At 39.2% G+C, this 14,759-nt stretch overlaps 1 protein-coding gene across 1 annotated transcript in view; it reads left to right on the top strand.

The window, feature by feature from the left end:
• Window positions 1–14,759, top strand: part of unc5b (unc-5 netrin receptor B) — a 132,762-nt gene that overhangs the window by 85,812 nt on the left and 32,191 nt on the right. The window contains exons 2-5 of the mRNA XM_041789001.1: window positions 8,143–8,373; window positions 8,626–8,769; window positions 11,063–11,166; window positions 14,507–14,687. Coding sequence (XP_041644935.1) covers window positions 8,143–8,373; window positions 8,626–8,769; window positions 11,063–11,166; window positions 14,507–14,687 — 660 coding nt within the window. The remainder of the gene's footprint in view (window positions 1–8,142; window positions 8,374–8,625; window positions 8,770–11,062; window positions 11,167–14,506; window positions 14,688–14,759) is intronic.

Genomic DNA, 14,759 nt, shown 5'->3' with positions numbered 1-14,759 from the left:
AAATTTATTCAAAATTTGTAGGAAAATAGTCAAAAAAGTGAGTTTCATGCATAAATATTGAGCCGCCCATGACTTTCCCACTTTTGCAGAATTAAAACTTGGACTTATTTTGGATTTTTCAGTTTGACAAACAAGAGCTGTACCAAAAAAAAAAATAAATAACAAAAAAAAAGATTGTTGGATGCAAAAATGACTAGAGGACACTTCACAAAGGCCCAAAGTCGATAGCTATCCAACGTGCAGTTCATAGTTCTTATTTTATCTGTCAAACTCTGGTTGTTTCCTCAAGATCTTGACCTAACTTACCTTCTTCTGATGTCTAGTGGATTTCTTTGGCTCTTCAGAAAACTTCCAAAATCAAGTAATATTCACAGGAAACCTTTACACATGTCGCCAGGGTCAAGCTTTTGAGCATCTTTTTTGTCCTGGCCTTCTCACACCTGGAGACAGGACGTCCACAGGACAACCAGGGGCTCGTGGCAACTCTACTACCTGCTTGGACTGCACCATAGGCCATGCTTGCTCACCACATCCACCCCTTACTCCACTCTAAAGGTGTGGACTTTTTGCAACAGGTTATATTACCTTGCCCCTGGTAATATGAAGGACGTCCAGAGCACCAATGGAGTTTTAAAAACCCTGCTCCCCCCCTCAGGCAGGCTTACCACATCTATGCCTCAAGGCTCAGTTATGTTTTCCACATGGACTGCCGCATGGAGACAAACTGATGCGGAATTGTGGTGCTGAAACATTTGGTGCATTTAAACCTAAAACAGGCTTCCTCTTCACCACAGACCGATATCCTCACAACAGCAAGGGGGCAGTGTCTTCAGAAACACTCGTCCATAGCATGTTTTAATGTCTGGCGTGTCAGCGCCTGTAAAAATTGCGGAAATGTTCACAGCCAGACAAAAAAATCATCACATGGGACACTCACAAAGGGGCATGTCTGAGGATTTCATATCATATTTGTCGATGTATCAGACATAAAAACAGGCTTCACTCCAGCCAGGGCCAACCATAAGGAGAGATAAAGGGGAGAGCTTATGGGACCCAGCCAAACTGGGGGCCCATGGAGGTCAGCAAAATCATGGTCCACTGTAAAGTTAAGCTGTGATATCTATACTTTATATTTAACTTGAAAAATAACCACTTATCAAAGAAACAAATATCTTTTTTAATCACTTGTGTAGTACATAGGCTTCTTAAAAATGTAAATCCTGTAGTTTATAAAGAATTAATATGGGTTAGAAATGGCAAAAACGGGTTAATTTTAATTTTGGAAAGAAAGGTGGAAAGGGAGGTGAAATTGGGTTTTAAAAGTAGAAGAAACAGGTTAGTGGTGGCAAAAATGAGATTTAAATTGCAAAAAAACTAAACAAAGGCCAAAATGGGCATAAATGGTGATAAAAGGGGATTTAAAAGTGGCTAAGAAAAAGGCTTCAAATGGGCTAAAATGGGTGGAAATTTGGTGAAATTGGATGAAAAATTGATATAAACTGGCAAAAAAAGTATTAACTGAGAAAGAAAAAAGGCAGATATTGGCAGAAATGGGTCAAAATGGCAAAAATGGGCATATTAGATAATAACATATGGTTAAAATGGGAAAAATTGGGTGTAAAAAGTGATAAAATGAGGTTAAAAGTGGCAATAATGGGTCAACAGAGGCAACATTAGGCTTAAGTGGCAAGAATTGGTTTAGAAGGAAGAAAAAAAGTGGTGGAAAGGGTTTAAAATGGGCATAAATAGAGTTTTAACTAGCAAACATGTGTTAAATTGGTAGGAAAAAAATGACTTAAGTGGTTTAAAATTTGGCTAAATTTGTGTCAAGTTGCAGCAACGTGTAATTTAAAAATATCTTGTTTTTTTAGGGCATCTGGAGACCCCCTTTCAGTGTCTCACAACCCCAAAGGGGGTCCTGACCCCACGGTTGAGAAACACTGTTGTACAGTACTGTACATTTTAAGAATGACACTGTTCAAAAGTCACCAGCAGTTACTGAAATAAAATTTGAGTTTCTAACAGATAGATCGAATGTCATTCTGATTCTGTTAGCTTGAAGCTAACGCATAACGCTGCCATTAACAGGCTAACAGAGTTATTGGCCCATGATCTACTGAATAAATGTAGCTGGTTGGTGAAAGTCTGTATAAAAGAAGTTACTGCAGGAGAACAGGCTTGTGTTGTGCAGTGGAGAAATACTGGAGTGGGCCAGAGACAGATTAAGGATGACGGCTTCGTCCTGGATGTCTGCTGGGCCCGGAGCAGCTGTTGCCCTTTCTGCCGTCCTGTGGCCACAGCACTGCCAGACTCTGAGCTGAGGCTGCTTTTCCAGTCTCTTACCCCAGCCGGCCCTTTAAAGGTGGAGCAAATTTGGGTCAAAAGATGCTACTGTCTTCCCTGTACACCTGAGGATGCTGCAGCTTCTTGACTCCCATGAATCCCTGCTGGCGTTGATTTGAATAGTGTCACAACTCTCTCTCCAGCTCTCCCGTGCTCTGCTCTGCTCTTTTGCTCTCTCCCCCGATGTCTCAGACTGTCTGTCGGGGAGAACGAGGAGATGGAGGCGGGGATGAGCTCTCTTTCCTAAAATAGGAGAACTTTCTAAGTAGATTCTCTTGTTCTCTGTTCTTGGAATAAATGATTTGCTTGTGCTCAATACATTTTGAAAACTCAACATTGCTAAATAGCTTGTTTCTGCTCCATCTCTTCCTGCACCTTCTTACCCACTTGATACACAGAATGAGATTTCTAAACAATGCTGCTGAGCACAGAGTGGGATGTAATGAGGTAAACATACTTCACATCTGCACTTAAGTTTAAATTTGGACTTTTTCTGGATTATCAGTAGGCAAAAGGCTTTGCTTCAGTCTCCCTACATTTTCAGTTGGCTGTACTGAATCAGCCTTATTAGTCTGGTTTTAATGAACACTAGATGCTTATATGTTATCTTAGTTTTGCACCATTTAGTGTTATCAAGATACCTTATATTCAAACTTCAATAAGATACACTATATCGGTAACTGTTTAAATATCATGGCGATAGGAACAGAAGTCCTGGTACCAAGGGCTTTCTTGTTTTTAATTTTCAGAAATACAGATTGATTGATTTTAAACATGTGGTAACAAAAAATATCAAAGTAACATTCTGACAAACTTAATTATTGATGGTGCCTCTTCTGACAAAAAAATTAAGTGTAAAAGGAGGCCTAAATTAGGCATGTGGCTGATTCGCACACTGTACAATGGTTTCAGCCCTTAAAAACAAATATCAGTCGACCCCTAATCAAAATAGACAAAAATTAGCCAAATTTAAGCCTATATGAACCAACTGCTAAAGTGGAATAACTTTTTCTTTTCATATTGCAGGAAGAAAAGTGATCCCAATGTCATTTTTTAAACAATACCCTCCTGCCCTAGTAAGGTCGGTCAAGTATGGAAGCCCATTTCTGCCATTAAAAGTCATAATTATGAGATAAAAAGTCAAAATCAAGAGATAAGAAGTCAAAATCATTAGATAAAAAATCAAAATCATGATAAAAAGTCAAAATTATCATAAAAAAAAGTCGAAATCATGAGTTAAAAAGTTCATATTTCAAATAAAAAGTCAGGATTATGAGATTAAAAGTCAGGATTATGAGATAAAAATCTAAATTATGAGATAAAATATCGAAATTATGAGATAAAAGTCAAAATTATGAGATGAAAATTTTAAATTACGAGACAAAAAGTCATAATTATGAGACAAAATGCAGAATTATTAGAAAAAGTCATAATTATGAGATAAAAATCAAAATCATGAGATAAAAAGTCATAATTATGAGGAAAAAAAAGTCAAAGTCATGAGATTAAAAAGTCAAAATTACAAGATAAAAAGTCAGAATTATGAGATAAAAATCAAAATTATGAGATAAAAAGTCCAAGTTGTGAGATAGAAAGTCAAAACTATGAGATAAAAAGTTGATGTTATGAGATAAATAGTCAAAAATATGTGATAAAAGTCAAAATTATGAGAAAAAATGTAAATATTATGACTCATGATTTTTAACTCATGATTTGGACTTTTTATCTCAGAATTATGACTTAGGATTTTTTTTTCAGGAATTGCGTTACATCCATATTTTTTCTCTTTTATTTGGTGGAAATGGGCTTCCATCTTTGCAGATCAGATGTTTGTTTTCTTTTCGTATGAATAATTCACCTAAAACTGTAGTTTTTCGAGCACGTTGTGAGTTAATGTAAGCTTTCACACTAGTGACATCATTTTGCTGTGTGAAACTGCTGCTGACATTTTTTTCGAGCCATATTCAATTTTTTCTAAGTTTTGCTTCTGTTAAGTTACCTTGTAAAGCAGATAGATTTACTTCAAATCAAGTAAAGAGCATAAATACCTCTGCCTCTGTAAGAAAAGAAACAGTAATCTAAAGATGAGTTCTGTCTGATTTTGTGTGTCTGTGCATCTACGGATAAATTGCACGGTGCTTGATATACTTGTATTTTTTTGGCATCTACTGACTGGAGCCGACCCTGTCAATCCCCTTCATTCCTCTCCACTCTTCCACTTAATGCTTATTGAATCTGGATCTTTTTCGTAAGCAGGGCAAAGTTCTTTATCGGAAGGTGAAACCCATGAACAATTTATAGGCACCTGAATTTCCCAAAAGAGGGATTCAGAGAGTGAATATAAAAGTTTGATAAGACAGCGCCTGCTGAATTATTGCGGCTTTGAAACACACCTAAACAAAGTGAATCCACTGTGTGGGAGATGTCAGGTCGATCACAGTCTCAGCTCCTCTCTGGTCAGGGCAGAGGATAGTGCAGTCGTGTTGTTTTGCAAGTGTTATGTCACAAGCTCCACTCCACTCAGACTGCGCTGCGATGTTTTGCTCCAGTAAGGGAAAAAAAAAAAAAAAACTGCAATCAAGTTGATGGGTCCTCATGAGTTTGACAAGATTGCATCATAGTCTGCAGCCCTGCAGCTCTGTAAACAGAAAACATCTGACTGATACACAATTTTTGAGCCCTGTGCCAGTGCAAAATTGTAGAGAAAAGGATAAGAAAATAAGTTATGGCATGTTTTTGCAAAACTGATGTCATTTCAGATTTATTCAGACAAAAATCACAGGTTTTCCTCACAGGACTTCGGATCAGAATAAGAAATGTCCTGACTATTGAGATAACTTTGTGTAAAGCAGGTCGAGGTTTCTAAAGTATCTTATTCATTATCCTTTATGTCCTTTATTTATGTAATGCTGATTTTATTTAATTTGAAAAAGACAGACAAAATGGCAGGCCTGATGCTCAGTAAAAAGATTGTCAGTGGTATCAAACAGGTTTTAGTGTTGTTATTTTTAGTCCGAGCCCTTGTGTACAGCAGCGTCAACAGACTGTTCATAGAGCAGAAGAGTCTTTGTGGCAAGTACAGCATCCAGTAGCTTTCAGCATTGATTTCCTGACCGAGATCTGTCCAACATTTGAGAGTCAGAAGTCTGAGGTCAGAAATACTACGTCCTTCATACCAGAGGAAGCTCTGTGCAGCATAGCCAGTAGGAATATGTCACAAGGAAAATGTCAGGGGATAATGTGCGATCAACAGGACCTGTGTGTAGAAGGTCAGCTGCTCCCGTCCCCCAGCTGACAGGCACGGACTCTTCCAGAGAGACAAGAGCGGGACGTCTGCATTCACCTGATTACTGGTCAGACAGGGAGGCGGAAAATGTCACCGTGCCCCTTCACATACAGTACGAACTGTCAACACCGTGAATGTCTGCTTGAAATACACAAACAGGGAGGCTGTAATCTGTACAGTGAAACACTGCTGACAAATACATCCACAAATGCCCTAAAGCTGGACTGAGACAAACAAGATGAGCTGTCACACACAGAAACTCCCTGTGGAAATGTAGGAAAGTCTGTTTTTATGAAATGTACCATCTCATTTTCAAAGATTCTTCAACAACAATAGGAAACTGAAAGCCAAATTTGGCCAAACATGAATTAATTAAGCCGGAGGTAAAGCAAAAAAAGCTTACAATGTGATAGCTTGTTGATGCCCATGGGACAAATCAATCACTTTGTTTTGTACCCAGCAGCTTGTGATTATGGCACCATGTGGGAGTTTTTTCTTCTTCTATCAGGTGCAAATGACTCTTAATGTAGCAAACAGTCACTAAAATAAATAAAAGAGAAAAAAAACAGGTTTTATTTTAGGAGTTAAAAAGGGTACAAAATGGGCAACAAACAATCACAATCACATTCAATTTTAAGAATTTGGCATAATTTGTGAGTAATATAACTTTATGGGATATAATGTGGATATGGAAGTAAATTCCTGATGTCAAACATAAAAACATCTCCTGCAGCTGTCTTCTAGCTGGTGCTCATGTTAGCCTTAGGCAAACAGAGCCTAATTAAAGTAGCATACAATGAGCTAATGATGCTGACATTCATTATTAAAGCAGCCCTTTTCTCTATCAGTTTGATCACTTTAATTATAACAGAAAGGTTTAGAACTGCTCCTTTCCTGAAATGGTCAAAGATGTCTTTTTATGGTTGTTGCTACAAAATTGGAAAGTATTTTGTGTGTTCATTTCATTAGACAGGTACATAGGAGTAACCTTGACTGTTTCATATATTTATTGCATGGATATATTTCACATTCATCTGGGAAAGCTCCCATAGAAAGTGTTTGGAAAGGGCAGGGCTTTTCAGAAAATTCTCGGAAGACGACAGGAGGAATGTTCTGTCTGTCGCATCCATGACCGGCCAATCAGAGCGACTATACACAATTATGTTGTACACATGCGCTTCTCTTGAGCTGATAGGTTACAGCTACTGTAGATTCCTAATGGCGGCGCTTCTCTGTGAACAGTATCGATGCCAAGCCCGGTCACGAGACATGCAAAAACATCTTCTCGGACAATACAAGCCTTCTGTGTGGCTCTTTGCTCTTGTTTTAGAGGGTAATGTGGTCCAGTTTCTTCAAAACTGCCACTTTGCTACAGCTTCATCCAAGCTAGTAGCTACAGTGGGAGTAGCACTGGATACACCAGCAGACCCCACCTGTAATGATCAAATATCTATGCCGAATGATGAGAAGTTTTTATTACCTCCACCAAGGAGGTTATGTGATCAGCAGGGTTTGTTAGTTTGTGTGATCTTATACTTTAATTATCATTACTTGAGTTTACATGTTTTCTTGTTTTTATTCATAGCCAAACAGAGGTGGGTATTGGGGACTTTCTAACTGTGGAGCAACAGCATAAACCACATTGTCTTCTTTATGCTTCTGCACAGGAAATACCCAAGCCAGACATCTATTCACACATGTGTTCTTCCAGGCTGTTATAGCTAATGTTTTGAGACATTTTTTTCAAACTTTGCACAAATTTCCACTCTGACTAAAAGGTGAACTGATTAGATTTTTCTGGTCAGAGGTCAGTCTTTTGCTTTGCTTATTAATGATATATGAAGAATGCTGTAAGGTAATTTCTTCAAACTTTGCACAAATGCCCACTCTGACTCAAGTTTAAACTGAACACATTCTTGAGGTACAAGGTGAAGGTCAGGCCTCACTCAACCTCCCCCTTACGCCTCTTCATCTTGACCCACCACTGAACTTTCACTGTCTAGAAGTCATTAACTTTGCAGAGGCATGGTTACTGCCAGACAGTAGCTCTAAGTTTTGGTCAACTTCATCATGAGGTTTATGGCTGTGACTTATAGTCCTATTTTCAATTGAATCATGTCAGTGAGTAGGAAAAGTTTACATTGGTTGAGACACAATAAGGAGAAATGAAAGACAGACTTGGTACAAATCTTTAATGTACACCAGTATCATGATCATTATATAACTTTAGGTACTTATTAAAAAAAGTCCATATTCATGTTTAACTTCTCATACAAAAATGTCTTTCATCATAAAATCACAGTGGTTTTGGAGAAGGCTCGAACATTTCCAGGGAAGGTTTCAGACCACAGCTTTCACAGTGGGGACAAAGTTCACGACCAGCCACAGAGCAGCCATCCAAACCCTGATGTAGACTCACTGTGATGCTCCAGTGCGTCTCCAGCCGTCACTTTAACTCAGGTCTCTCCACTGAAGGACAGTCATCCTAATATCTTCTGCTTTTTTCTCCCCAGAGAGCACTGACTACAGCGATGCAGAGGTTCTCCCTGACTCCTACCCATCAGCGCCGGCAGAACCTCTCCCAGAATTCCTGCTGGAACCGGAGGACGCCTTCATCGTAAAGAACCGGCCAGTCCAGTTGCGGTGCCGAGCGTCACCAGCCACTCAGATCTACTTCAAATGTAATGGAGAATGGGTGAATCAGAACGACCACGTCACCAGAGAGAGCCTGGACCAAGTCACAGGTAATAATTACACAAACACAAGCATATTATAAACACATCTAACTCTCATTGTAATGTCACCTTGTATTTCACAGACATAAACATCATCCTCAATTACAAACATCATTTCCAACTACATAATCCATTAGCTCCCATAGGATTTTATGTGCACGCTAACTGCTTTTGGCTTGCAGCCAGTGCATTATTTATATGCACTGTGAAAAACACACCCCTCTAATCTCTCTCCCTCTCTGGCCATCTCGCCCTGCACAGGTCTGGTGGTGCGGGAGGTGGATATCTCTGTGTCCAGGACTCAGGTGGAGGAGTTGTTTGGGTTGGAGGACTACTGGTGCCAGTGTGTGGCCTGGAGCTCGGCTGGCACCACCAAGAGCAACCGTGCCTACGTCCGCATTGCATGTCAGTGATAGAAATGAGAGATATAGACCAGAAATCATAGCTCTGTATTATTAAGCTACATGACAGCAAGAAGACATCTCAGTATTTTTTCCTCTAAAGAAAAAATACCAGAATCATAAACTTTGATGGTTCATGTCTTTCCCAAATCTGATCCTGAGCTGGGTCTCACTGGTATTGGTAGTGATGGACCCTTTTCAGGATTTATCCACTTAAAAGGGCACCCTGAGGGCATTTCACTATGTTTTATCTGCACAGAAAAGTTGTGACTGGTAATTCAACTCCTGTAGAGTTAAATAACACATTTTGTGGATTTATATACAATGCATTCAGAAAGTGTTCTGATCCTCTTCACTTTTTTTCAGCTTTATGTTGCAGCCTGATGCTACACTTGAAAATGTTCATTTTTATTCACATTCATCTACACTCACTACCCCATCATGACAGAGTGAACAGAGAATTTTAGAATTTTTTTCAAATTTATTACAAACAGAAAACTGAAATATAACATTGACATAAGTATTCAGACCCTTTGCAACAAAGGTTCACAAGAACACAGTGGCCGCCATCTTTAATGGAAGAAGTTTGGCACTACCAGGACTCTCTCACAGCTAGTCACATGGCTAAACAGAGCAACTGGGGGAGATGGGCCTTAGTAAGAGAGCTGCCCAAGAACCTGAGGGTCACTTTGACTGAGATCCAGAGATCCTGTGTGGAGATGGGACAAAGTTCTAGAAGGAGAACCACCACTGCAGCAGCACTCCACCTGTCTGGGCTTCATGGCAGAGTGACTAGATGGAAGCTTCTCCTTAGTGGAAAACACACTGGTCAATAGCAAATAGAGGCACTAGGGCTAAATTTCATGTGTTACTGCAAAGGGTCTGAATACTTACGTGCATGAAATATTCCGTTTTTTATTTTAATAGAGCAAAAAAAAAAAAAATCAAAAATAGTGTTTTGTCTTGATTGTGTACTGAGCGTAGGTTAATGAGAATAAAAATGTTTTTTTTTTTTTAACTGTGGCATCAGGCTGGAACATGACAAGACTGGAAAAAGTAAAGGGGGTCTACATGCTTTCTGAATGCACTGTATTTCTCACGGGTTACGAGTTACATTTACACCTCCAAAGATGATATTTCACCTGTATTGCACTGTTCATTTACATCACTCAGTGTTGTTTTGTCACACACTCCATCGTATTACTTCCTTTCACTTGAGGTGTAAATTTGAAGTACTTGCCATCTTAATTTAGCACATTGCAATGTGCTTTTTAAACTTTGTAAAGATTGCTACCTTGTATTAAGTTTTTATGAGAAAGGCATGTGTTTCCTGGCAAGGGTGGAGCAAAGAGACAAATCTTAGCACACCACCTTTCACTGTAGACCATCTCTGCTTCAGACAGGAAGTGGCCGGCTCAGGGGATAACTTCACCCACCGTGCAAAAAAGTGTCTTACTTGAAAGAAAAAACAACAATCGACCAGATGTGTGAGCAAATGAATCCCAGCAGGGATCATTGTTCAATAGGCAACATCTAAAGCACATCTAAATACTCTGTCCAAGAGCATGATTATTTAAAACTCAGCTCCCAGGTTTTAATGATAGTGGGCAGAGTTTAGATCAATAAATTCTTGCCCAAATGTATTTGCACAAGTTAGACATTTTTCCTAAGAGTCTGTCTGATATTTTTTATAATTAGAAAAAATTGCCCAATATTAAGTGTCATATTTAGACTAAAGGTAAGGATATTACTATTGGTGGTTCATTCCTGTAAACAATCTTTAACTAAGCCAGACCTGTTATGTCTTTTTTAATCAGCTTAAACTATATGAACACAAAATACATTATCTTACCCCGCATCTCAGTTGAAAACATATAGGTATGTCTTGAAGCTCCGTACCTTGCCCTACCCTATCAGCCCTTTTTTGGTGTTTTTGTGCATATGGTAGAATGCAAGGACGGAAGAGAGACGGCAGAAGGGCAAATGTTTCCAACTTTTAGCTTGTCATACGTGTCAGATTAAGTATATATGCAAATAGATTTGGTGTAGCGCTCCATCATCTTCCCCTGTGGTAATGTGTGGCGTAGCGTGATTGACACTCTGCATGTTTATGAGGGAATGAAGCCGAAAAACCACGGCACAGTGACAGAGGCTTTTTGAGGGTTTCTGCCTGGTGTGTATGCGGGAGTGTGTGTATGTGTGTGTGACAGCCAGTGTCACAAAGATAAACTGGGTGTCACTGCTGTCACGGGGCAGCCTTCACTAACTGCTGACTCCCTCTGTGTCACCCTCTGCAGACCTGAGGAAGAACTTTGAGCAGGAGCCGCTGGGGAGGGAAGTGCGGCTCGAGCAGGAGGTGCTGCTGCAGTGTCGCCCCCCGGAGGGCATGCCAGCTGCAGAGGTACAGCTCACACTACTCACTGCACTGCTTTTTCTTGTCATTTTGGAGTTAAGATTTTCACTTTTTACAGGATGGTTGTGCGTCTTTAAAACACATGAAAGGGAACACAATTTTCAGTCCATAAATGTTTGACCATAAAAAGTTCATTTAAATAAAAACTATAGTCATGGCCAAGACAATATGCTGGAGTTAAAACCGAGCATCAGAATGGGGAAGAAAAGTGATTTAAGTGACTTTAAATGTACTATGGTCACTTGAGAGGAACAAGGCAGTAGCTACAGGCGATGTTTAGTTGTACTGGAAGCTGCTAGCAATGGCTTTAGCTTTAAGCTAAGATGTAGCTAAAGTACAGCAGCAGTTTAATCAGAATAGGCCCACATATATTTATTAAATAAAGACCAAAGAACAGCACTGAAAGCGTTAATTACCGGAAAAGATGTTTATGCACTTCTACCGACCAGCCTTGGCATGACTTTTATCCAACAACAAGCTCCTCTGTTGGTAACCTGGGACAGCACCTGTCTGGTTACTCATATTTTTGGATGGTCTGGTTACTCATATTTTTCTCTGATTGGCCTGTAAATGAATGTGACACAGTGCTTCTGTCCAATCATCTTCTGAGAATTTTTTTAAAACAGTCCTGCCCTTACCAAACGCTTTATAATGGAGCTTTCACAGAAAAATGTGACTATATCCCATGCAGTGGTTATATGAAACAGTCCATCTGGCTTGTCAGGTTACATATTTCCAGTCTCTTATTGTCAAATTTTGGTTCGCCGGTGTTCCTGTAGCCTTAGTTTCCTACTCTTAGCTAACTGGAGCACCAGGCTGGTCTGCAGCTGTAAGATTTAACATGTTTTGCATTCAGATAAGCTCCTATGCATACCTCTCTTATAACGAGTGGTTATCTCAGTTCTTATTGCCTTTCTATTGGCTCAAACCAGTTTTCTCCTTCTTCTCTGACCTCTGCTATCAACAAAGCATTTTAGCCTGGAGGACTGGCGCTTAGTGATATTTCTTTGTTTTTTGACAGTTTTCTCTAAACCCCAAAGATGGCTGTGTGAGTAAAGTTTGTGAACTAGTCAGACCAGCCTGTCTAGTGGCAACGATTATGGCACATTCAAAATCACTTAAACCATCTTTTGTCTCCATTCTGACACTTAAATTGAATTTCTTATCAGTTCTGACTGTTTAAAGATGCATATGTATCTGCCATGTAATATTCTGATATGTGTTTGCAATTGATTATCACTTGAACCTAATGAAATGGTTGATGAGTAGCCCTTTAAGGAATGCAACTGAGGATAACCTAATGTCCTGCAGTTTGCCCCTTAGCCTATGGTAGGACAGGAGAGGGGGAAATTCCTAAGCGGGCTACCTGGGAAATTCCAGGTTGGGTCAGGTTGAAAAACTGCAGTTTGCATTCAAAGCTCATCCACGTAAATTCTGGAGATTCTCTGGAGTTTTGTAAAAGTGTGAATGGGGCTTATGAGAAGTCAAGTCAGTGCAGAAGTGTCTTAAATATGCATGATTTCTTCTTACCAACAGGGGGCAACTGAATTGATTACATATAGGCTTTTCAGACTGGCAGGGCTTCCTGCTGGTTCCGGTTCCTAAACCTAAATTCGAACCGGCTGGCACGTTCAAAACGGGAAAAAAATTGGTTCTGAACCTGAAAAGTTGGTTCTCAGCTGGAACCAAAAATAGTTGGTTCTTTCTTAGAAACTGTGACATCATCAGTGGGCGTATCACATTCTAGGCTGTGAGGACAAGAAGAAAAAAAGAAAAAGTGGTCTGCTGGGGACACTAAATATTTGGTTGTGATCTGGGCATTGACAGAATTCAAGGTGAAGCTGGGGGTAGAACAAGGAGGAGCAAGTTATATGCCAAACTTGCGAAAGAGATGAGATAGTTAATAAGTGCAAAATTAATCTTGAGGACAGTAGAGCAGACAAACGCCACACCCCCTCATCGTGGGGTTTGGAACCAGTGAATTAGATGGTTAACTTAGTCTACTTCTTTCTTCATGTATAGCCTGAGTTATTACTTTCTTATTGAGATTATGGTCTCAATCTCTAGTTTGGAGTTTCTTTCTGAACAGATATGTGCTTTTTGGGAATTAAAGGTTGCATATAAGGTAAAAATCAACAATAAAGGCAGATATTGTTTGGGTTTTATTAGGTTTTAGAAGTTGCTATTGTTGTGCCCTGTCAACTAGAACATAGACCTTACATTTATGTCAATTTTATGATCAATTCTTGCTCCAAAAACCAAGTGGGTAATGACCAAAATTCCAAATTCAAGACCTCAAAAGGGGCAAATTGATAAACAAGGGATGTCCTGGTTCACTTTTACTCCTGTTTATTTTATGTCTTTGTCTCAAGCAGAGGGGCAAACATAAAGGTAAAGTACAAGGAAGCAAAGCAAAGTTGCAGCATGAAGAACGAGACAGGGTCAGATAATGGTCCTGTTGGGCATCAAAAAGGTCTCAAAGATTTAAGTCTGACCAGCGACCATGAAGGAAATATTCCCTAAAGCATAAAACCATCAAAATAATGTGCTGTTATTTAAGCAAACAGACATAAAAATGCTTTCTTAAATCTCCTTTTTGTCATGTTTGAAAGCTACACAGCAATAACAAGACAGAAATATATCAAACTGTTTTTATTTCTCTTATAAAAATGTGTAACAACAATAAATTTACAAAGAAGGAAAGTTATTACACAAATAAATACGCATGAACCTCAGTGATAAGGGGTTTTGTGTTTAGACATCATGCAGAGCATCTAACATAAAAATTTCATGTTCTGTAATCTGTGAAGGTTTATACACTTAAATTTCATATTGTTTGTATGATTTTGATCTTTTTGTTTTGCTTTTGTTTGTTTGCTTTGGTGTTATTAAGGAGGATTTGTCAGAAATAAATGCCAGATCTTCATGAAAATAAGCCAAAAGGAAGCTCTATATAAATCAAATGTTGGCAGTGTCTGATCAGCACCACATGTGTCATAGCAGCGTGTTGTGATGGCTCATTTCCCTGCAGGTTTATCATGTTTACTGAATGAGTCTGTGCGTGTTAATCTGATTCATGTTTATGCATACACACCTGCTAATTTCTACGATGATTTATGTGAAGAGATATCTGCCAAAAGAATTAAAGTTTATCACTAAAAATTGATCAAACTCAGAGTTTTAAGAACACAGATGTTCTTCCAAGACTTTCTTCTCAAACTTTGGCTGCTTGTATTTTTGTAAACAACAGTTTTTGTTGCTTTTTTATTGTTCATTCAGCGTTCATCACAAAGCTCTGAATGGTGTGGGTTTTTGTACTTCTCTGTAGGTGGACTGGCTGAAGAATGAGGACCTCATAGATCCATCACAGGACTCAAACTTCCTGATTACCATCGATCATGATCTGATCATCAAACAAGCCAGGCTGTCCGACACAGCAAACTACACCTGTGTGGCTCGTAATGTGGTGGCTAAAAGACGCAGCAGCACGGCTACTCTTATCGTTTATGGTAACACACAACAAACTTTACTGCTTTGATGAATAAAATGTGTAGCATCCCCTCTTCTTTAAACATCAGTCT

This window comes from Cheilinus undulatus, linkage group 6, assembly GCF_018320785.1.
Source record: "Cheilinus undulatus linkage group 6, ASM1832078v1, whole genome shotgun sequence".
Taxonomy (NCBI): Eukaryota; Metazoa; Chordata; class Actinopteri; order Labriformes; family Labridae; genus Cheilinus; species Cheilinus undulatus.
Note: the sequence above shows the minus strand (reverse complement) of the source record. Positions and strands in the feature narration are given on the sequence as shown.